The following is a 22,967-nucleotide window of genomic DNA, read 5'->3' as shown; positions in this document are numbered from 1 at the left end:
ACCCTCCAAGGGCACGAGCCTCCGGCCCCGCCACGTGATACGGGAAATATGTGTGCTGCGGCCGCCATTTTGGTGGAAGGGGAGGCGGGCTTTATTTTCTGGCTCGCCTGCGGCTCCCAGCGGTGTCGCGGCTGCCAGCGTCCTCCCGTCTCTGCCGTCCCCAACCCGGAGGACTTTTCCTTTTGCGCGCTGATTCCAGCACCTTCTCCACGACTAAGTCGTTCTCCCTGCCGGGTGTTTTTTGATCTCTTGAGCGCTGATTCAAAGGTCAGCTCCAAGGTTCCGAACTGGGGTCCGGGATGTGAGGGGTTTCAGAGCCTAAATTCCCTAGTCTGTAGCCCCGGCCCCCCAATCCCACCCGAGCGGGGCCTTCATTTTCCCAGAACTGACTCGCGAGTTTCCAAACCTCGTTCCGGATAATACAGTAACTCTTAACTACCCTCCCCCCCACCTTGAGCCTTGCAGCCCAACCCCACACCAAGATCTAGTTGCGGATAAAGGACCCGCCCTGTTATCTTCTTAGATCTCCTGATGATTTGAGTCCAAATGTCAGTCCTGGTTCTTTTGAGTCCCACCGCTCAGCAGCCAAGTTCTGGAACTTTGCTCTAAAACCCTCAGAACGTCCATCCCGGCGACAAACCTGTTTTAGAGGATCCAACCGTCTCCCATTCTTGACCTCCCAGCACTTGCATGCTGTAGACCCCCAAAATGATTTCTCCGTGCTCTCCTGAAGAGCCCCCAGCCGCTCCTCAGACCCCTGTTCCCCAAGCTCCCATCACTCCACTTCCTCCTCCACCCCAGGCAAGTCTCCAGGCCCCTATCCCACCCCCTCCTCTGCCACCTCCACCCTCTGTCAAGGGGCTGGCTCCCCCTCATGTCTTTGGCTTGGAGAAGAGCCAGCTCCTGAAGGAAGCCTTAGAGAAAGCTGGCCCAGTCCCCAGCAGCAGAGATGACGTCAAGAGGCTCCTGAAGCTGCACAAGGACCGGTAGGGTCTCCCTGAACCACCTGTCCCTGGGGACAGTCACTGCGTCCTGTCCTGGGGTTTCCTGTTTCCTCAAGGTCAAGGAGCCTGCATGCCTCAGCCCCCTACTTAGGCCTGTTCAGGATGCGCCTTCAGCAAAGAGCCTGACCTCACGGGCACCTACCCTGGTGGCAGAGACCCATCCCTCCCTCAGCAGTGACAGCCCAGAGCATCAGAGCTGTGATGAGGGCGTGCCTGGCCAAGGCTGAGGGTTAGTGGGGCCTGCCTGGAGAAGGGGCCCCTGAGAGCTCCCCCGGTTGAGAAGAGTCAACAGCCTGTGTAGAGGCCCAGGCTGAAATGAAGAGTTGTTCTTCTCAAGGCTCTGCAAATATTTAACAGGTCGGGGCTGGGGGCGGGGGTGGTTGGTAAACATGGGGTTTCACAGGTGGACAGGAGCCAGATCACACAGGGCATGGGCACCATGTGGAGGGAGGTGGTCTATCCTGGGGGCGCCTGGGAGCTGTGGGAGGGCTTTGCACAGACAGCAGGGCTCCCTGTGGGGAGTGGAGGTGGTGACACAGTTGACAGCCCAGGGGGAAGCTGGAGCACCCAGAGACCCAGGCCAGAGGGGGCTAGACCCGGGCTGGGACGACCCAGTTTAACAATAAGTGAGTTGCCCAGACTCAGAGAAGAAACTTTCAACTCTCCAGACAAGTTTATAATCTTTGGTTAGAACATTTTTCCTAACCCAAGTGAGGAAAATTGAATGCGAATATTGACCATCACCCAATAGTGCACGTGTATTGTATATCAAACATTATTCTAAGTGTTTTTAGGTATTTATTTCATTCTCTTGGTGATTCTAATAATAAGAACTATTATTACATCATTTTGCAGACAAGGAAACTGAGGCTCATGGAGGTGAAGTCACTTAGCCACAGCACTTAGAAAGAGTCCGATTTGCACAGGGCTTCGTGCTTTTAATCACTGTGGCGTGGTATCTTCCATCAGGTTGCTGCCCCAACCTGGGAACCAGGAACATTTTTCCCCCCAGCCTTGCTCTTTAACTGGCCTTGGAACAGAAATACTGGATAAGCAAGTTTCCCAGCCCTCCTGAGCCCTGGGGCAGCAGCGCAGAGATCAAAATTTTCTGAGTGACTTCCCCAAGGGTGGGGCTGAGCAGGCCTGCAAGGGCTCATCATGCAGGTGATCTCTTAGGCCTGGAGCATGTTGTTACCTGGTTCTTCTCTAGGCTGAGTTAAGGGATTTTCATCCCTATTTAACAGGCTTGAGAAGGGAAGGAAATCACAGGAAGGGTTTGGATATAGAGACAGCCCTTCAAGAAATTTCTCCTAATCCATTTTTCTGGCTCCAAGTTGCAGAGCTTTTGCACATCTGTTCTTTGCCCCTTCGGTAACAAAGGGAGCAGCAGGTGGGAGGATGATCCCCACTGAGCAGACAAGGACTCTGAAGGCTGGAGAAGGGAAATAAGCCTCATTGGGGAGAATACAGTTGCATCAGAGCCTGGAGATGCCCTCAGGCCTTAGGACAGCTAGGCCTGGGTTCATTCCCCATCCCTCAAGCTACACTCCCAGTCAGACCTCAAGGGGGGATCTAGGAGCTGGTGTCCATGTGACCTGAGCACACTGTGATTCAGTTTCAGAAGTGACTTGCAATGGATCCTCTTCTGTGCCGACCTGCCCTCCCTCATCCAGGAAGGCCCTCAGTACGTGCCCTGATCTGGGACCCCGAACTTTGCTGTGCTTCCTGAGGACCCATCTGTAGGGTGGGAGGTGTGGGTACATCCCAGGCAGCTTAAGAGGAGGTGGAGGGGAGGGGAAGCAGGGGACTGGAGAGTGGGGTCCTGGGTGCATGCGCAGTGAACTGTTGGAATGCATGAGCAAGCAAGTAAGCAGGGGAACAGTCTTCAGCTCTGACCCTGCTTTGGTATCTCCTCCTCCTAGAAGCCCAGGTGACCTCTCCCTATTCTCCCACTCTCCCTGCAGCCCTGCAGCACTGCAGCCCTAGCCTCAGGCCAAGGTCACCCTCTTCCCTGTCAGGCATGGGAGGGAGGGAAATTCACCCAGTGCCGCAGACCTGTTCCCCACACTCCAGCTTCGGGGGCAGAGGGTACCCCGTAAAGACATGACTTAGGGGTTGGGGGACTGGGCCTGTGTCTCCCCAGGTGCGGGCTGGTGGCTCTATGGATGGCAGGCACGCTCCTGGCACCACCCAGTGGCGTCCCGCTGGAGAAACTTGTGCAGGTGGCCATGGAGAGAGGCTACACGGCCCAGGGAGAGATGTTCTCCGGTGAGTTGGGTGCAGAAAGGTCTCAAGCCACGTGCGTGAGGGAACCCTTTTCTCCCCACCCAGTAGAGTGTGGGGTGGGTTGTCTTCATTCTTTTTTTTTTTTTTTTAAGATTTTATTTATTCATGGGAGACATGGAGGGGTAGAGAGGCAGAGACACGGGCAGAGGGAGAAGCAGGCTCCACGCAAGGGAGCCTGACGTGGGATTCGATCCCAAGTCTCCAGGATCACACCCTGGGCTGAAGGCAGACGCTCAACCATGAGCCACCCAGGCGTCCGGGTTGTCTTCATTCTGAGCCCAGCTCTGCCACTCTACCCTGTGCTGGGCGGCTGTGACAAGCAGCTTACCCTCTCTGTGCCTCATTTTCTGTGTTTGTACAAAGACGTCAAGGTTGCAGTGATGATTAGAGGAGCTGATCCCCAGTTAGCCCATGGTTTGGAGCCAGGCACACAGTGATCCTTCTGTCTGTGTCACCCCTGCAGTGGCTGACATGGGCAAGCTGGCCCAGGAGGCATTGGGCTGCCAGGTTGAGCATCTTTGCGGTGGCCTGGGCGGTCCCAACAGAGCCCGTGTCCTGCAGCACCTTGTCTCTGGACATCCCTTGCTCATCCCGTATCCCGGGGCCCAGGAGGGAGCTGGGTGGGGACAGAAGAGTGGGTACCAGGGCCACACCCCGGGGCCCAGGAGGGAGCTGGGTGGGGACAGAAGAGTGGGTACCAGGGCCACACCGCAGCTTTGGCCTTAACCCCAGCACCAGCTACGACGAGGACTTCAACCACGAGCCATGTCAGAGGAAGGGTCACAAGGCCCACTGGGCAGTGAGCGCAGGTGGGTCTTCCCTCCTATACCCCTGTGTGCTCACCCTGTTTGTCCCATTACCCTCACCACCCTCCACATTCTCAACCTGACCCTGACGCTTCTCCTATACTCGAGGCAGGGACCAGGGCTGGGCTTTCCCTGTCCCCACAGGGTACTTAGTAGGGACCTGGCAGGCAGCAGGTGCCTCAGTATCTGCTAATCAGGATTTCCACAGACAAACTCATAACACTGACTTTAGGATCAGTGTGGGCTCCAGATCTGGTCCAGCCACTTCCGGGCTCTGTGACTCTGGGCTTTCCTTCCTCTGTCTGGAAATTGGGGTGACAACGGGCAAAATGTACACAAGTCTGAACGCGCGTTGCACATGTCAGTAAGTGTTAGCTTTGATCAGCCTTGTCATCCACCCCACCTGCACGAAGGCTGACTTGCATGTTGGGGGGCCTGGATGAGGCTCCCTCGTGCCCAGGTCTGTGGCCTCGAGGGATCCTCTGAGCATTTTTTTGCTTAATGCCATCTCCCCTCCCTGTGCTGCCAGACTGTTGGAGGCAAGACTTAAAAGCCTGCAGCCCTGGAACCAGACACCCAGGGTCACCTCCCAGCCCAGCTGTGGGCCCACAGCCCTGCTGACTGTTCCAAGACGCAGTGTGGAGGCAGCACCCACACCTGCCCTGAAGGGCTGTGGGGAGCTTGGTGAGCCCCAGCACCGAGTCAGGGCTCACTCCCACTCACACCCTCCCCTCTCCTCCCAGGGGTTCTGCTGGGTGTGCAGGCTGTGCCAAGCTCCGGCTATGCTGAGGACCCCGAACTGCCAGGTCTGTTCCACCCGGCGCCCAGCACCCTCCACCAGCCACCGTCCCTGCCAGAGGACGGGTCCCCGGGAGCCGTCTACCTTCTCTCCAAGCAAGGCAAGAGTTGGCATTACCAGCTGTGGGACTACGACCAGGTCCGGGACAGCAACCTGCAGCTGACGGACTTCTCGCCCTCAAGGGCCACCGACGGCAGGGCATACGTAGTGCCTGCAGGTGGGGTGCAGGCCGGCCTTTGTGGTCAGGCCCTGCTCCTCACACCACAGGACTTCAGCCGCTAGCCTGCTGCAGCCCTGAGCGGGGGTGACAGGGCCCCGGCCACCACTTGGCTCTTTCACCTTTTGAACAATGCACCATTTTCTCCCTTTGCGACGGCCCATGGGTGTGGACTGTTCTGGGGAACCTCCAGCCAGAGATCCTCCATGTGGAGGCCCCCTCCCACCCCAGTCCATCCAGTCCAATCCCCTTCCAACACGCCCGCCCCCCAGTATTGGGCTCTTGCTGTGTGGCTGGGTTAAAGCCAGGAGCCAGCGAGACAAGCTCCCTCTCTAGGGAGGGAACTGACCACAGCTCAGCCCGCAGGTCCCGCCTGCCCCACCTGAGTGTTGCATCCAGCCATTTCCCACTGGTGACCACCATCTTCTACAGCACACTCCTCTCTGGACCCCTTTCTGCCCCCATGTCTGTTTCCATGGAGCCTAGGGAGCCTTGCCTTTCAAAATGCAAACCAGATCTTAACCACTCCTCTCCAGGGAAGCTTCCAGCAGGTCCTTTTCCACAGGACAGGGATTAAACTCTCCCAGCTCCAGCTCACCGGGATTTCTGCCACAAGCCATGAGCCATACTGGCCCTTCAAGTCCCTAAAGTGTCATATTCCCCCACACCCAATCCTCTGCTAAGGATAACTCCTTACTTTTCTTTTTGGCTCATCTTCCTCAGGGAAGACTCCCCAGCCCCAGGCACAGCTGCTTCCCAACCTCTCTGTGTTCTGATTTAGAAACCCACAGTAAGTGCCTCTGAGAGCAGGTCTATGTGCCAACCCCGTTTGCCTGTTTTATCTCCTCAAATTCTCCAGCCAGGTAATAAGGAAGGTACTAGACCTTCCATTTTAGAGATGGAGAGACCAAGGCCTGGAGAAGTGCACTCACTGGCCTAAGGTCACAGAGCTGGCCAGTGGCAGGCCAGGACTCAAACCCAGCAGTTAGTACCTATGCAGACATGGAGGAAGAGGTTATTAATTGAATGAATACCTGTCACTTCCACTGTGAAAGGGGAGGAACAGGTCTGTCTTGGTCACTTGTGTACCCAGTGCCCAGTCTGATTTGGAGAAGCTGTACCGTGTGGTGTTTCTCCCCTAAAGAGGAGTGTGCGTGCGCGCACACACACACACCCCAGGCACCTGTGAGCCAAAGCATCCCAGCCCTGGCACCTGGTTGGCAGTGTCTGGTGCACCGTCCTAGGAGCCTCTGAGGGCACAGCGTGGAACTACCTTGGTCAGTAGTATGTTTCCCATGTTGTCCAACAGAGCCAGGCACAAGAGCAGCAGCTCGGTGAATGCTGAATGGATGAACCAGCCTGCTCTGTTCCTGCATCTATATCCCAAACTAGTCATTATCACATGACCCCACCCAGCACTAGTGGCGAGTTTTGAAAAAAATCCACAAAGTTGACTTTGAATGTGTGATTTATTGGAGCATCAGCACAGGAGGAAAGGATGTGAAGCGATTTTTGCCTCCTGTTCCCCAATGCTGCCCCAGCTAACAACTATCTCTCTCATATAAATAAGTATAAAGACGATCAGTAGAAAAGGAGCACGCCTCCTCAGGTCTGGAAGACACATTAGAGCTTCAGCTTAGGGAAGAGGGAGGTGCCTGGTTCCCAGCCTCAGGCTAGGAAGCTGAAGGGACAGGTGCAGGAGGAGGGGGATGGAGGGGCATCACCCACGCTTGAGGGTGCTAAGGTCTTTGGTTTGGACCAGGCTGCAAACCCCATGTCACAGCCAGCGGCCCCACCTACCTAGTCTGCACCTCTGATTCCCAAACCCGCTTTTCCATGTCTGAAAGCCCTTCCTGCCACCAGCTGGCTTGGAGCAAGGGCAAGGGGGTGGGGGGAAAGGAGAAAGTCCCAAGGCTGAGGCTGGTGCCCAAGGAATGAGGTTGTGCTAGTCACAGTGCTGACATGGGATGTGGCTGTGGTTTAGGTCTGCAGGGGATCAGCATAGTTCTTTCAGGAGTGGGAAAGATCTCATGGGGCCAGGGGAGGGCAGGACCGGGGGAACTGGGTCCCACCCAACAGCAGCAGCTCTCAGACCAGCCCCATGGTGTCACACCCTCCCCAGAGTCCTTCAGCCCTGGGATGGCTCCCAGATGAACAGATGGGGCCCTAATTCTCCCAGGCAGGCAGGTGCTCCTGGGGTCCTAGCTCGCCCAGGCAGGCACTCCTGCGTCTGTTCGCAGGTGAGGGCTGGTTCTCTGGGGCACCAATGATGAAACTGACCCTCCCCTGGCCTCTAGGAGCCAGCTTGAGCCTGGGAGCAGGCTGGCAAGGAGGCAGTGACTATAGTCGCTCCTACAGTGAGAGGCACCATCTCACACCCACACCCTGTGGCTTCTGAATTGTGTTCTGTTGAGGCCCAGAGCTAGTTATGGTCTCCAGCAGCCCCTCAGAAACTTTCCTGGCTGGTGGGAGGACCCAGTCTGGTTCTGATTCACCGTGAGATGCGGCCATGTCACACCCCGTCTCCAGTCTAAAACCTCCGGGCACTACGTGGTCTCCAAGACCCTTAAAAAGACCTTCCGCTCTCGTCTTGTGTGGTGTACACCACCACCTTTGCTATCCCCAAGGTCCACCCCCGTGGCCAATCCCGGGGCACCACCAGCCAGATGGGCACCATCCAATAAGTAAACCTGGCAGTGGGCAAGTGGGTCAACCCTGGGCCAGCCCCTGAAGGAGGTGGATCAAGTTGTCCAGACCCCAGAGGTACCCATCCTCGCGGTTGCCCTCTGCCCAGGGCAATCGGTGGCTGAGCGTCTGGTGGTCAGGCAGGGCCACTGTCTTGCCGAAGTCAATCATCCAGACCCTGGCCAGGCCAGTGTGGTCATGCACAAAGAGAAGCGAGCTGCCCACCACCTGCAGGGAGAGAGGTAGGAGGTTAGGGGGAGGAGCAAGCACTGGCTCAGGGCCCTCCCCACCCAGCAAGTGGCTGAGCAGAGCAGCTGACCATGAACTCTGGAGCCAGGCTTGTCTGGGTTCAAATCCTGGCTCTGCCACTACTGGGGCTAGGTGGCCTTGAGCAGGTGACTTACCCTTCCTGTGCCTCTACTTGCTCATATACAAAGTGGGAATCATGGCATAACAATACCATTTGCCTCAAAGATTGCTGTGCGTGTTACGTGTGGGAATTCATCCACATACAGCTCTGAGGGTAGCTGCCAGTATAGCGAGTGGGCGGCAAATGTTAACCATCACCCTTTTTCCTTAAGACTTTTTTATTTATTCATGAGAGACACAGAGAGAGGCAGAGACATAGGGAGAGGGAGAAGCAGGCTCCATGCAGGGGGCCTGACGTGGGACTCGATCCTGGGTCTCCAGGATCACGCCCTGGGCTGAAGGCGGCACTAAACCGCTGAGCCACCCAGGAGTCCCACCATCACCCTTTTTCAAGCCGGGGTATAAACTCAAATGCCTGCGGGATCTTACATGGATCAAGGGAGCCCAGCGGGCACTATGAAGTGGATAATGCCTTCCCCGTGGAAGAACTGCTCAGCCCCGGCCGAGAAAGGTGACTGCCTCTACCCGCTAAGGCCGTTGGCAGCAATCCACCACCCTCACACTCTTGAAGTGCCTTGTGGTGCTTGACACACAGCTCTCGGTAGATGCTGGCTTGGGCAGGGGGGAGGGGGTGTTTATAATTAGAAATAGTACTTTCGTGGCCTTTATGGAACTCCAAATACGCAAGCTCCTCTCCTTTTCTAGTCAGGTTTCAAACCCCACTGCTCCCAGAGAACCCAGGTAACTGGGCAGGTGAGCAGGTGGCTGTCAGGAGGGGCAGCCGCCGCCCCACTCTGTTTGGCAGTTGGTGTACGGTGAGCAACCCAGTTATTGCCACGTCGCCCAGCAGGCCAGGGAAACCGGAAGTCCCAATTTTGGTGTCAAGTCTTATGTTATAGACGTTGGCAACTTATTTTTTAAAATGCCAAGTCACCAGGTGAGTGAAACATGAATTCAAAAGGGATGAGGTCCCGAGGCCTCCTCTTGTGACGTGCGTGTAAAGCCCAAAGGTAGTGACAAGGATGATGAGGATGACATTTGATGGCAATCAACATGACAGTACTGGCACCTAAGGGTTTACTATATGGGCCGTGCTTCCACGTATTAATCCACTCTGTCCTCACCATCCCCAGGAGGCAGGTCGCAGGCCCAGGTAGCTGGGGGGTGCAGACTGGGACTTGAACCTAGAGGCCCAACTCCCAGATCAGGAATCTATCAGAAGTTGGGGATTCCAGGAAAAAGAAGTGAGGGGGGCCTAAGAGGAGAGGTAGAGGAGCTAGGAGAGAGGAGGGAGAAGACACGAGTGAGGTCACCACTTCACAGACTTCCTGCGACAGCCCAGAAAATGAGACACAGACTGCCGAAGGGACAGAGGAGGGGAGGGGGGAGAGCCACCAAACAGGAAGGCAGTTCCCATAATTGGATATAATTATTATTACAAAGTAATTTTAGGAGCAAGGAGTTACATGCACTTCTGTGCTCCAAATGGCACTTGAAGTCTGCTGGTCTAACACCTCAGCAGCCCCGTGAGGAAGATACCGTTGTTCTTCCCTGTGCGAGAAGGAGGCCAAGGCCCTAGAAGGTAAGTCACATGCCCAGTGTTGAACATCCTTCATTGCAGACCACCTGGCTCAAGCCCATGTTCCTAACTGTCCCATCTCCCTGAAATCCCCTTTGCTGCCTACCCTAAAAGAGCAAACCCCAAGACTTGGGAGTTCAGCTTTGCCCTGTAACTCTGTGAATGGTTTCTCTTCAGTGTCACCTGGATGCTGACATGCACCCCCCTCCCGACCCCCAAACACACAGGGCCTTTTGCTCAAATGGCAGCTGGGGCTCGCACCTCGTGGGTCTTGAAGAAGGGGGAGTTCTCCAGAGCTTCTCGGAGTTCTTCCAGGCGTGCCACATACTTTCTCTGTATGAGAGGGAGCATTTCTTGGTTAGCACAGGGGCTTCGTGGGTCCTTACCCTCCTTGAGATCCGACGCGGCGCGGGATCAGGGGAGCCACCCTGGGGACACTGGGAGGTGAGTGGAGGCTTGGTTGCCTCTGGGTGGCACAGGCAAGAGCCTGGTTGGGAGATTACAGGAAGAGCCATAATTCCTAGAAGCTCCTCCCACCAAGAGGTGGAGTCCGAGTCCCTTTAATCTCAGCTTGGTCAAAGGACGTGCTCTGGCCAATAAAACAGGGCAGAAATGATGGTGGCCATTCTGAGCCATCAAGACATCTTACATTTTCATCTGTTCTCTGGGCCACCTGCTTCCACCCTGGGAACAAGCCCAGGCTAGCCTGCTGGATCATGAGACACAAGTGGCCAAGTTGTGAGGCAAGATGGTGAGCCCATCACCAGACATATGAGCGCAGGCCCCTCCTAGACCAGTCTGCTCCAGCCAAGACACCAGCTGACCACAGATGGTACACAATGCAGGCCAGTAGAGGCCAACCTCAGCCTAAAGCAGGCCATTGCCTTAGGAACAATGACTGTGGTGATCTTAAGCTGCTCAAATTCAGGGCATGGGTATCCCGCTCACCAGGATTCCACGATTCCCGTCCACAAAGTCCTCCAACACCTTTGTCACCTGCTCTAGCTCCTTTGTCTTCTTAAAATTGGTGTTGCAGGTCCCATTGGCTTTCTGCAGGGCGAGGCGGGAAGGCAGTGTCATACCTTTTCCTTCGTATGCCTGACACCAAGCAGCCTCAGGCACCTCCCAGGACCACCTGCCTGTCCCAGCATTCCTGGCTGTTCAGGAGGAGCCAGCCCACCTGCCAGCCCAGCTCCACCCCGCCCTAAGCCACACTCCAGAGCAACCGGTCCTTCCCAGTCTAACCTTGAACCCCCTGGCCGAGCCAGTCTAGCCAAGTGGACTTTGGAGAGGGGTGGGTCTGGCTTTGAACAGTGACTCTGCTACTTCCTAGCTGGCGGCCTTAAACAAGCCACTTCACCGGCCTCAACCTCAGTTCCCACATCTGGAAAATGGGGATTACGTTGATATTTACTACCTCAAGCTGGTACAAGGATTAGAAGAGACTGGATGTGTGGGATACATGACACAGTGCCTGGCACACAGTTAAGTGTGCCAGGTGCCATGTGTGCACTGATAACACAGAGGTAACAGGACAGACAGGTGAACAAGGCGGGTATGGAATAAGATCATCACAACGGGAAATAAGAATAATGAGGAAGTAAAGAGAGGACCCTGATGTAGCAGGATAGAAGTCAAGACAGGCTTCCTGAAGGAAGTGAAATTTGAAAGGAGACAGGAAAATGACTGGGAGTCAATCAGGGGAACAGTAGTGGGAAGAACAATCCTGGCAGAGGGAACAGCATGTGCAGAGGCTCCGTGGCAGAAAAGAGCAGGGCTCTTTCAAGGAAATGAAAGTGCTTCACAGTGGCCTGAAGGTAGATAAGGAGGAAGAGAGGGGGAAAAGATTAGGCTAGACCTCTGAGGGCCCCCTAGACCAGGGAACTTCTCCCGAAAGGACGAGGGAGCCATGGAAGGATTTTGAAGAGAAGAATGAGTCAGATGTACAATTCGGAAAGATGGTTCATGGGGCTGTGGGAAAACAGGCACCCCATGTATCACTGGTGGGGTGCACAATGTTTCCACCCTTGTGAAAGGAGTCTGACAATCTCTCGCAAAACTCCCATTGCACCTCATCTTCAACACTGTCCTCCTGCTTCTGAGAATCTCGACTACAACCAACTGTACACACTTAACAAAGTGTTTTATGTACAAAGTGATTCACTGAGGCACTGTTTGTAATGGCAAAAAATGGAAACCCAGGTGGCCATCTGTAGGGGACTGTTTCTCACCCACAGAAAGCTATTACACAGCTGAGAAAGATAGGAACAGAGGAAGGAAGAGAAAGAAAGGCAGGCAGGCAGGCAGGCATATTTTCTATGGAACAATATGGAAAACTCTCCAGGGTTCTGCTACCTTTTGTGTAAGAATGGGAGGAAGAAAATTGAGGATATGCAATTGCATTGGTTTGTATTTGCGGGAAGAATCAGGAGAAAGCCTAAACTGGTTCTCCAGGAGCAGGCGGGGGTAGAGGGAGAGATTGGAAAGGACCGCAGTGGGGCTGGGAGAGACATTATACCCTTTCTTATTATTTTGACTTTTGAACTGTGCAAATTCCTCTTCAAGCAATTAGATGTAATTTATAACAAAGGAGAGAAAGGAGAAAGGAAAGAAAAAAAAAAAAAAGAAAATCTTTCTCCATACGGGGGAAAAAGGATCCCTCCAGCTGCTGTGTTAGATAAGGATCAGAGGGAGTGAGACCAGGACCCAGGAGCCCAGGGAGACTAGGACAGGAGAGGCCAGGGAGGTCAGGGTGGGAGAGATGGGCAGACTAGGGCAGGGTCATGGGGAGGGGGAGCAGATGGACTCAGGAGCTGTTCAGAGAGACAGATAAACAAATCTTGGTCACTGATGGGGGTGACAGAGAAGCAGGACCTCCTGAGCCCCTGTCTACTCATCTTTGAAAGTCTTCTGCTCTTTCTCCATGTCCTGGTTCTTTCCAGCTTTCCCTGACAACCATGTTCCCCGAGAAGCCCAGCCTCTGATCTAGTTCTCAGCCTTCTGGCAACAGGCTAGTGGCTCCTGGCCCCCACCTTGATGCCCTCAATCCGGAAGCCCAGGGTGGAAGTTGAGCTCACGGTCTCCCTCCACTGCATGTAGCGGGGCTTGGTGACAGCACCCTGGGTATGTTCCTCAGGGGTGGGGGCCCCGGGGTCCACAGCCACCATCTTCTCATACATGTCCTTCCGGGGCCGGGGCCTTTCTCGTGCCTTCACTAGCTCCTCCTCCAGGTAGGTCCTGGGACACAGAGGATGTGACAAAGAACACTATGAGAAACAAAGATGGAGGACACACTCCCTGATATCGAGACAAGTTATAAAACTACAGCATGATGCAAGAATAGACAATCAGATCGATGGACCAGCAGAGAGTCTAAAAACAGACACACACACGTACATTCACCCAAATTATGACAAAGAAGGCCTAGCAATTCAATGGGAAAAGGGGGGCAGCCCCGGTGGTGCAGCAGTTTAGCACCGCCTGCAGCCCAGTGTGTGATCCTGGAGACCCGGGATTGAGTCCCTCATAGGGCTCCCTGCATGGAGCCTGCTTCTCCTTCTGCCTATGTCTCTGCCTCTCTCTGTGTGTCTCTCTCATGAATAAATAAATGGAGTCTTAAAAAAAAAAAATGGGAAAAGGGAAGTCTTCTCAATAAATGGTGCTGAGTCAATAGGATTGCCATATGGAGGAGGTGGGGGAAACTTCAATACCTACCTCACACCATGTATAAAAATTAATTTTAGATGGATTTCAAATCTAGATGTGAAAGTTTAAACAATAAAGCTTGTAAAAGAAAACATAGGAGATCTTTACAATCTTGGAGTAGGCAGATTTCTTAAACACAAAGCTACCAATCATAATGAAAAATGACAAACGGGCCTAAACTAAAAGTGCTTCTGTTATTAAGGAGTGAAATGGGGAATGCCTGGATGGATCAGCTGGTTGAGCATCCACCTCTTGATCTTTGCTTAGGTCATGATCTCAGTGTGCTGGGCATAGAGACTGCTTGGGATATTCTCTCTTCCTCTCCCTCTGCCAATACCCTCCTCCATCCTCTATCTCTCTATCTCTAAAAAAAAAAAAAAAAAAAAAAAAAAAAAAAAAGATTGATATAGGAAAGGGAGAATGTGTGTGTGGATATCCAATAAAAGACTTGTATCCAGAATATGCAGAGTCATTAAAAAAAAACAACAAAAAACAGATAGCCCAATAGAAAAATGGGCAAAATATTCAAAGCAGAACTTTTCAAAAGAGGATTTCCAAATGGCCAACCAACCAACACTCAACTTCTTTGGTCATCAGAGAAAGAGATATTAAAATCCTAATGAGACACTCACCAGAATGATTAAAATTAATAAAATAGGCAATACCAAATATTGATGAGAAGATAAAACAACTGGAACTCTCACATACTGCTCATGGGAATGTATGTTGGTACAACCACTTTGAAGACTGAGTAGTACCATCTTCAAAAATGCCCTTTCCTGATGCTCCACCTCTGCCCCATGGCCACCCTTGAACCTACCTGCTGCCCATCTTGCAGTCCATAATGGAAGGGCCCTCAAAATCCGCCAGGAGATCTTCCATCTGGTTGAAGGCCTGACCATCCCGCTGTACCATACCATAGTAGGTGGGCACGAAAGGCCGCAGGGGGTCATTCATCAGCTGTTCCAGGCTGCGTTGCTCACACTGACAGAAACGCTTTAGGATCCGACCATCCTCTCCTGCTTGGAAGTTCCCTAGGAGCAGCACAACCGACAAGAGGGTCAGAAGCTGGATCAGCCAGAGAATCTTCTCTCCCCATTCATCAGATCCTGGTTGCCCTCATCTTGCCTGACCCTTCCAAAAGGCTTTCTCTCCCTCCCTACAAATCTCACAGTCTTGGCCAGGATGTGCCAAGGGAATGACCATACTGCTGCTCCTTGTTTAAAGAGTCCTGTTCATAGCACCTAGTGTCTTCATTTGTTTTTTTATTGTTTGTTTTTTTTCATTTGTTTTGTCATTTCAGATTGTGAGCTCATGATCAGCTGTGGGAATTTTTGCGTGATTTGAGTCGAGAGCATGACGCTCTAGAGCAGATTTGCATTTGTTTCTGCCTGGAGTCCCACAATGCTAATTGGGGCCCATTTAAGTTAAATGACAATTCTGGCATTTCCTGGACCATGCAGACTGTGTAGATTAGAATGACAAATTCTTTTTTTAAAAATATTTTAATTTATTTATTCATAAGAGACGGGGGGGGGGGGGGGGGGGGCGGAGCAGAGACACAGGCAGAGGGAGAGCAGGCTCCATGCAGGAAACCTGACATGGGACTCGATCCCAGGTCCCCAGGATGACACCCTGGGCCAAAGGTGGCACTAAATTGCTGAGCCACTCGGGATGCCCCAGAATTACAAATTCTTATTGAGGCAAATTGTATTTTCAGGTTATATTCTCCAAAGATGGGCTGCAGCAATAGCTCCTGCCCCATATGTTCTTCTAGAATTTCACCACTCCCCATCAAGAAGTGGAATCTAATTTTTCTCCCCTTAAATCTGGGAGGGCTGATGGCAGAAGCAATACTGTGACTTCAGAGTCTAGGCCACAAGAGGAGATGTGATTTCGACTTTATTGGCAGAGATGTTTGCTTCGTGGTCCTGAGCAGCCACGTAAGAAAGCAGACTACTTGGGGACGCCTGGGTGGCTCAGTGATTGAGCACCTGCCTTCAGCCCAGGGCATGACCCTGGTGTCCCAGGGTCAAGTCCTACATCGGACTCCCTGCATGGAGCCTGCTTCTCCCTCTGCCTATATCTCTGTCTCTCTCTCTCTCATGAATAAATAAGTAAATAAAATGAAAAAAAAAAAAAAAAAAAAAAGCTTTCCAGCCAGTGGCCCTGAGACCTAGCCAACAATTGATCATGAGGCCCATGAGTGAATAAATCTCAAAAGTTTCTGCCCTGCAGCATTCAAGCTGTCCTAGCTGAGTTCTCAGATACCATGAAGCAGCAAGAAGCGACCCCTGTCATGCCCTGTCTGGATCCTGACCCAAAACCTGTAAGGGTAATAAAATGTTTTTTTTTTTACTCCACTAAGTTTTTGTTTAACCACCATTAACTTATGAGGGTTTTTGTTTTGTTTTGTTTTGTTTTGTTTTGTTTTTTGTTTGTTTGTTTGTTTTTGGTATCTTAACCCAGTTAGAATAACTAGAACGCATAGACATGGCAGCCCTGTGTTTTCAGTAGCAGGGGAGCTGGCCTTTTCAATGACTCAGATCTAGGGACAAACAAGTTAGGTAAATTCCCTTCTGTCTTTCTTTCCTGGTGGGCCCAATTTGTCTAGTTGCCACCAGTACTGTTTTTGTAAATAAAGTTTTATTGGAACACAGACACATTTTTGTGTTTCTGTATTATCTATGGCTGCTTTTGTGCTGCAATAACAGAGTTGAGTAGTTGTGACAAAGACTGTATGGCCCACAAAGCCTAGAGTATTTACTATCTAACCCTTTACAGAAAATGCTATGTGATGATGGGCACGGTGCTACTATGTGTCTGAGACATCATGCTAGGTTCTGGGGAAAGCCATTAGAGCTGCTGTTTATTGAGGGCCTACTATACTTTGGACATGAGGAGAGAACAAAGGATGATTGTTTATATTTACGAGGGGCCCATGTCTCAATCTTCATATACATTTTGGGTTTTTTAATTATTTTTTAAAGATGTTTTATTTTATTTTTAAGTAGGCTCCATACCAGATGTGGGGCTTGAACTCCCAACCTTGAGATTAAGTGTCACATGCTTGGAGCACCTGGGTGGCTCCATGGTTGAGCGTCTGCCTTTAGCTCAGGTTGTAATCCTGGAGTCTCGGGATTGAGTCCCACATCAGCCTCCCCTCAGGGGGCCTGCTTCTCCCTCTGCCTGTGTCTCTGCCTCTCTCTCTCTGTGTCTCTCATGAATAAATAAATAAAATCTTAAAAAAAAAACACAAAAAACAAAACCTCACATGCTCTATCAACCGAACCAGCCAGGCAACCCATTCATATACATTTTTATATTAACCCTTCAGTTAAGCCTGCAAGGGAGGTATGGTGAGAAAACTAAGGCCCAGTGAGAGAAAGTAAATTGCCTGGGATCATCCATATATAAAGTGCAGCATGAGGAATTGAGCCCAGGACCATTTTTCCCCAGGGTTGAGGATTTGCTCCCCCATCCCCCTGGCACTGAGACAACAGGGAGCAGCCCTCAGCCCTGATGTAAGGATGGCTCGGCCCAGCCCTAAGCACTTCCCATAAAAGACTCATAAAGTGGACGCTCTCCACCCATCTGACATACGGGGCAAGTTGAACTCCAGAGAATGGCTCTAGAACTTTCTTTCCCTGGCCTGGGTGTCTCTGCCCAGCCAGTCTGCCACCTGCCCCCACCACCATCCCCTGCACCCCTGCTCTCACCAGCATGTCCTGACAGCTGGACCCAAGGGTAGTGTTTTCGGAAGGAAACCACGAAGGGCGAATATTTCAAAACCGTCTTCAGCTTCTTCCACGGTTTATTCTGTGTGAGGCAAAGCAGGGTGGGATCAGTGCCAGGGCTAGGGAAGGAAGGGGGTGGAGATGTTGCATTAAGGGAAACCAGGTGGACCAGGGGGCCTTCCAGGGCCAGGAGATCACTGTTCCCAGCTCACTGGGGTGAGCAAGGCCCACTACTTCAGTCATCTAGAGATCCCCCAAAAGCCTCAGCAAAGGTGGGGAAGAGTCTGTCTGTTTTTCTCTGTCCTTCTCAAATGAGTACAAATAGGTCAGGTCTTGCTGTAGTAACAAGCAGCCCCCAAGTCTTCCCCTCCACAGACACACACCAAACACTTAGAAACCTCACTTCTGTCCCAAAACCAAGTCAAACCTTCTAGAGGTGATAACAGAAGCAGGAGTTGATGAGGGGAGGCTGAACCACAGAGAAAGACAAAAACAGAAGCAGATGACAAGGTGATGACAGAGATGGGCAGAGATGGAAATGGGGATAGTCATGGGAGCTGCTCACAAAAAAGCCCCAGTTCCCCCCCTGCCAGGATGTCCCTGCCATCTTGAACTTAGGCTACTGACTTGCTGTGGCCAGTGAAATGTGAGCAGAAGCGTTAAAGCCAGTACATGATTCTCTGTGTCCTTTGCCCTGCTATAGAAGGGGGTAGGGACCGTGGAAAGAGAAATAGAAGCTTCCTCAGTCTGGGCCTTGAGTAAAGACAGCATGGAGTAGAGCCTCCTCACCCACCAGTGGCCCATGGTCCATGCGCAATATGAAATAATCCTGTGCTTTCTAAGTCAATAAATTTGGGGGTTCTTTGTTGCTATAGCAAACCCTGACCGAGCCTGACTAATACAGAGACAGGGTTACCAAAAGACAAAGAAAGAAAATATAGAAACCCAGAAAGGGAGACAGGGATACAAAATAACAGAAAAAGATAAATAGAAGCAAAGAAAGAGAGCGAACAAGCAACAGAAAACCAGTAAAGCAAACTGAAAACAAAGATTCGGTTGTATCATGTTGACTCAGTCAAGAGGTTCTTGAAAAGGGTCAGTGTCTGATTCACATGCATGAGCACACATGCACATACAAGAATATATTCTTGGCTCCAAACACATGACAGCCCCTTAGGCAAGTGTTAGGGAAGGAGACCCCACTACCCTGGCATTAGCCATGTTCTCTCCCATCTGCTCAGAGCCCAGCTACCTAGCAGACATCGAACTGATGGTGGGAAGGTCAAGCAGAGGCAGGGTGTTGGGAATGTAGGATTCAGGAAGGGCTATTCCTTCTACCCTCCAACTGCCAGCCATGGAGAGGAGGTGATTAATAAAAGTTCCTGTTTACTAAGCACCTGGAACATTCCAGGCACAATGACAAAGACTCGGTGAGCCATAACCTACTTAATCCTAAAAACACAACTCCAGGAGGATTGTTGACTATGTGTTACAGAGGAAACAAAGGCTCAGAGAGATGAAGTCACTTGCCTAAGTCACACAGTACAGTGCTAGGGTTCTAACTTAGAACCCACTGCCCTGGGCTTACAGACTATACCCCTGGATGGACTATGAACTCTGAAGGCAGGGATTGGGGTTATCATGGTTATGCCTGTGTCTCCATCCCATGGCCTAGCACACAATAGCCACTCACTCCAAAACCTTGTTTGGATTGAAAGAGGTTAGTTATAATGGTCTTCTTTTTTTTTTTTTTTTTTTAATCGTAAGCAGATTCAGTATCTTGTCTCTTTCTTGGACCTGATGGTTAATCCAGGCTTTCTCTGATGGTTTCACGGTGGTCTCATCACTCATGCCCCCTCCTCCTGGAAGCCCTCTCTGATACCCCAGGTGCAGCCAATCACACCCCATAACCACCCCCCCACACTCACCCCATGGTCTGCCACAACACTCAGCTTCTCCCTTCCCAGCCCTGACCACTCTGTATGGTGATGGGTCTGTCTTCTCCACTGGCCTGGGCGCCCCAGGAGGGTAATGTCTCTGTCCCCACTGTGTCCCCCGCGGAGCCAACACAGGGCCAGACACAGAACAGAGGCTCAAGGACTGTTGGTTGTCTGATTAGGAGGACAGGAGGGATGTGAGAAGGAAGGGAAGCAGGGAGGAAAGGAAGAAAGTAGTGGGACTTGCAGGTTGGATGGGATTTCAAAATTAAGCAGGAAGGAAGCAAGAGTTTGTTTTCTGGGCAGTGGGAACAGCTTGAGCAAAGAGGGGAGGCAGGACGGTGGCAGGGTGTTCAAGGAACAGTGTGGCCTTTGGCTTTGTGGCAGTGGAGAGGGACAGGAGGGGAGGCCGGGAAGCCGCCTGGAGACAGGAAGCTCTGAACACAGGACTGAACTTCTGATCACTATCTGGAAGGCCCTGGGGAGCCACAGAAGGCACGGAAAGCAGGGAAAGTTCACAAGTTGATCAGAAGTGGGTCTGGGAGGCAGATTCTGGAAGGATGAAGAAAAACTGGAGACAGGGAGGTCTGGGAGAAAAGCGAGTTAGGGACGGATCCATCCATACACCCCAGAGGCTGAAATAACAGGGTTTTAAACTCAGCCAAACCAAAACTGAATTAGAATCTTGGCTCCGACCAAGGTTGGCCTTGGCCAACCCTGAGCAAGTGACCAAACCTCTCTGAACCAGCTTCCTCATCTATGAAATACACACGATCAAAAAAAAAAGAAAGAAATACACACGATCATAATCCCGATCTCATAGTGCTGTTATGAGGACTCAGGATTAACACATACACAGCACTTAGAAAACTGCCTGGTGTTCCAAGGGTTTGAATCCCAGGTCTGTGTCTTCCAAAATGTGTGACCTTGGACGGGCGTCATGACCTGTCTGGACCTCAGTTTCCCCATCTATGAAATGGGAATAATAATAGTATCTACCTCATAGGGCTGCCATGAGGATTAAGTGAGTTAATTCGAGTGAGGAGCTTAGTATATAGAGCTGGGCATAAGTGAGAGCTAGCTGCTATTTTTTTCCCCATCCACTTCCAGATCAGCTGTTTTGAAATGCCAAGAACGTGAGAGAGTAGGTGGAGGGAATAGTTAAGGCAGAAAGACCAGAGGGTTAGCTCCTTTCCTCTGGCACAGGCAGGTTGAGGCAGGTCTGTCTCTACCCATGGCCACATGTGTGAGCATGTTCCTAAGGGAGGCCTGTGGGGTGAGGGGGGCTCAGGGCAGACGCCAGCCAGAGGCCCCAGGAGAATGGGAGGACCCAGTAGGCCAACCCACTTGAGGTTCTCACACCTGCCTCTGTGCTGACCCTCCCTGAACCTGCCCTGCCAGCCCTCCTGATTCACCAGGGAAGAACCGCACCCAAGCTGGGAGTGAAGGTGGAGGATGTAAACAAGAATCTGCAGAGGGCCCTCTGGGGAGTGTGGGGGAGACCAGGAAGGTCCCTGGTTAAGTTGGGGGTCCTTAGCATTTGGGGCTCACACAGCCCTTTAAGAATTTGATAAAAGCTGGGGGAGCTTACTCCCTACAAAAGTGAATGGCTCAAGGGTAGCAAAGGTTCATGACCCCTTAAGACAGCCACAGGCCCTAGACTAAAAAATTTGGGATAAAAGGTGTACCTTTCTGTCTTCCTACACTAGAGCTCTTCAGATTTTGAGGTTACATACTTTCGAGAAGATCCAACAGAAGTCATGCACACTTGCTGCAAAAGTCTATGTGTGCATGCACACAGACTCACACGATCACACAATTTCAGGAGTTCCTGGGCACCATTAAGTCAGCCAGTGGCTGCCCATTTTAGGCCCTAGGACCAGAGGCGTGGAGGAGGAGAAAAGGAAAGGATTAGGAGGGGGCCTGGAGTGGGCTGGTAATCCGGCTGTCAGAGGGAGGAGGTCGACAGGTGGAAGCGGTGCCCGGGAGATGAAATTGTTGGTGGCTGCTAGAAAACTTCTCAAAGCAAAAGCGGGGGTGGGGGAGTGGTTAGGGGTCTGGGGGGATGTGGCTTAAGGGCAGGACGGTCCCCACTCACCCCAGACCTGTCCTCGGGGTCGCTGGCACCTCCGCCCCCGGCCACCACATCATCCTCAGACTCGTCGAAAGAGGAGGCAGAGGAGAAGCCGCCATTGCCCCCCTCAGCACGGGAGGGGGGTCCCACTGGCTGAGCCTCGGGCTCTGGTGTTTCAGGAGTGATGATAAGGCGGGGTACAGGGGTCAGGAGGCTACACTCCAGGTGAGAGTACAGGTGCGTCCCCAACTCCCCAGGTTCTGGTTCCTCTAATGGGCCATCCTGCTTGGATTCGCCCAAAAAACAGTCTGTCCCAGGTTCTGTCTGGGGACCATCAGTGCCAGGCCGTGTCCAGGAGCCAACAGTATCTTGCTGTGTTGGGAAGCCATCAGTGCCAACCTGTGTGCAGGCGGTTCCAGTATCCCGTTGTATCTGGGAGCCATCAGTGTACAGTTCTTTCCAAGAGCCACCAGCATTTGGCCCTGTTGAGGTACGGCCCCCCTCTGGCTGAGTCCGGAGGTTGGACCTGTTATTATGGGTCCAGAGGTTATGCGCCCAGGTCTTGGCCCTCTCTGGTTGGGTCTGTGACCCATGACTTTCTGTCTCTGTCCACGGCCCCGAAACACCGCGCTGCGTCCAGAGGCTGGCCCTCTCTGACTGAGACTGGAGGTCAGACCTGTGTGGATCCGTCCAAAAGCCATCTGTCCCAGTCTCCGTCCAGGGACCGGCTGTCTCCAGCTCTGACCAGTGGCTGCTCCTTTCTGGACACGTCCGGAGGCTGGATTTGTCTGGCTCCGTCCTTCGGCCGGGCCGTTCTGTGTCCCCTCCGAGGCCAGCTGCTTCAGGCTCACCCTGTCCGTCTGTCCCCGGCTCAGGCCCGAGGCCGACCCTCTCGGGCTCCGTGTGGAGGCTGCACCCCTCGGTCCCGGCCCACGGCCCGCCCCCGTCCGGCCGCCCCGCCGGGCCCCCTGCGCCGGGCCCAGGGCGCTGCTGCCCGGGCTGCCGCCGCCGCCCCCCTCGCGGCGCCTCCAGCCCCATGCGGGCCGCTCCCGGCAGCGCCCCGGCCTCTGCCTCGCTCAGGCTCCCCCGGCACGGGCAGCGCCGCATGCCCGCTCCCTAGCTTCGGGCTTCCACCCACCCGGCCCCTCCGGCCCCTTTAAATCCCGCGAGGGGTGTGGCTGGGGAGCCCCGACTCGCGGGTTCCGGCCGGCGGAGTCCTGCCCGGTCGGCCACGCAGGGGTTAACCGATACTCTCCCCGCCCCGCCGGGAAAGCCCCGAAGCCCCGCCCCCACCGGACGTGACGCAAGGGGGCGGGCCTCGCCTGGTCCCGCCCGCTCCAATGAGAGGGGCGGGGCTCCGAGCGCTCGGAGCTGCTCCAGCTTGGATATGGGCCACCGGGCTCCCGGCTGCGGGGCGGTGTGGCCCCTTCCTAGACCCCGCAACTAATCCGACCTACCTGCCTCCTCGAGTGACCAACTTAGCCTCCCCGTAGCCCTCGGTGACGAGTCCAGCAGCGCGCCCATTCTTCAGATGGAGCATGGACTGGCTTGCAAAGACTTGGAAATCCTACTGACCTGGGTTCAAGACCTGCCTCTGCCACTTTCACCTGCAGTGTGTGGCTTTCTTTCCCTCCCACCTGCCCCAGTCCCAGGGCTCAATTTTCTCACCTGTAAAACGAGGATACATAATATGACTTATTGTTTCAGAAAATGTGTGCTGGATGCTACAAGAGCCAAGTATTTTTACCAACAGGGATCTTGATTCCCAG

General features: G+C 52.9%; 2 protein-coding genes across 7 annotated transcripts; one reads left to right on the top strand and one right to left on the bottom strand.

Annotated features, from left to right (window-relative positions):
• The first annotated feature begins 41 nt into the window (after positions 1 to 41).
• ACTMAP (actin maturation protease) lies at positions 42 to 6,566 on the top strand. 6 transcript variants are annotated; one of them, XM_026009992.2, is made up of 6 exons: positions 42 to 986; positions 2,620 to 2,688; positions 3,148 to 3,272; positions 3,754 to 3,883; positions 4,029 to 4,099; positions 4,840 to 6,566. In XM_026009992.2, the coding sequence occupies exons 1-6, from the start codon at positions 709 to 711 to the stop codon at positions 5,175 to 5,177; spliced, it is 1,011 nt and encodes a 336-aa protein (XP_025865777.2). In that variant the 5' UTR covers positions 42 to 708; the 3' UTR covers positions 5,178 to 6,566. The 6 variants fall into 6 exon arrangements, with proteins under 6 accessions (XP_025865777.2, XP_025865781.2, XP_025865779.2 ...); XM_072753117.1 differs by having other exon boundaries at positions 70 to 267; XM_026009996.2 differs by lacking the exon at positions 2,620 to 2,688 and having other exon boundaries at positions 42 to 267.
• On the bottom strand, positions 6,563 to 22,432 carry ITPKC (inositol-trisphosphate 3-kinase C). The gene is made up of 7 exons (XM_026009917.2): positions 21,223 to 22,432; positions 17,170 to 17,269; positions 14,271 to 14,484; positions 12,778 to 12,982; positions 10,694 to 10,795; positions 10,007 to 10,078; positions 6,563 to 8,025 (listed from the first exon to the last, which is right to left on the bottom strand). The coding sequence occupies exons 1-7, from the start codon at positions 22,303 to 22,305 to the stop codon at positions 7,822 to 7,824; spliced, it is 1,980 nt and encodes a 659-aa protein (XP_025865702.2). The 5' UTR covers positions 22,306 to 22,432; the 3' UTR covers positions 6,563 to 7,821.
• Positions 22,433 to 22,967: the final 535 nt, after the last annotated feature.

This window comes from Vulpes vulpes, chromosome 1, assembly GCF_048418805.1.
Source record: "Vulpes vulpes isolate BD-2025 chromosome 1, VulVul3, whole genome shotgun sequence".
Lineage (NCBI taxonomy): Eukaryota > Metazoa > Chordata > Mammalia > Carnivora > Canidae > Vulpes > Vulpes vulpes.
The sequence above is the reverse complement of the archived record's forward strand: the minus strand, read 5'-3'. Positions and strand labels throughout refer to the sequence as shown.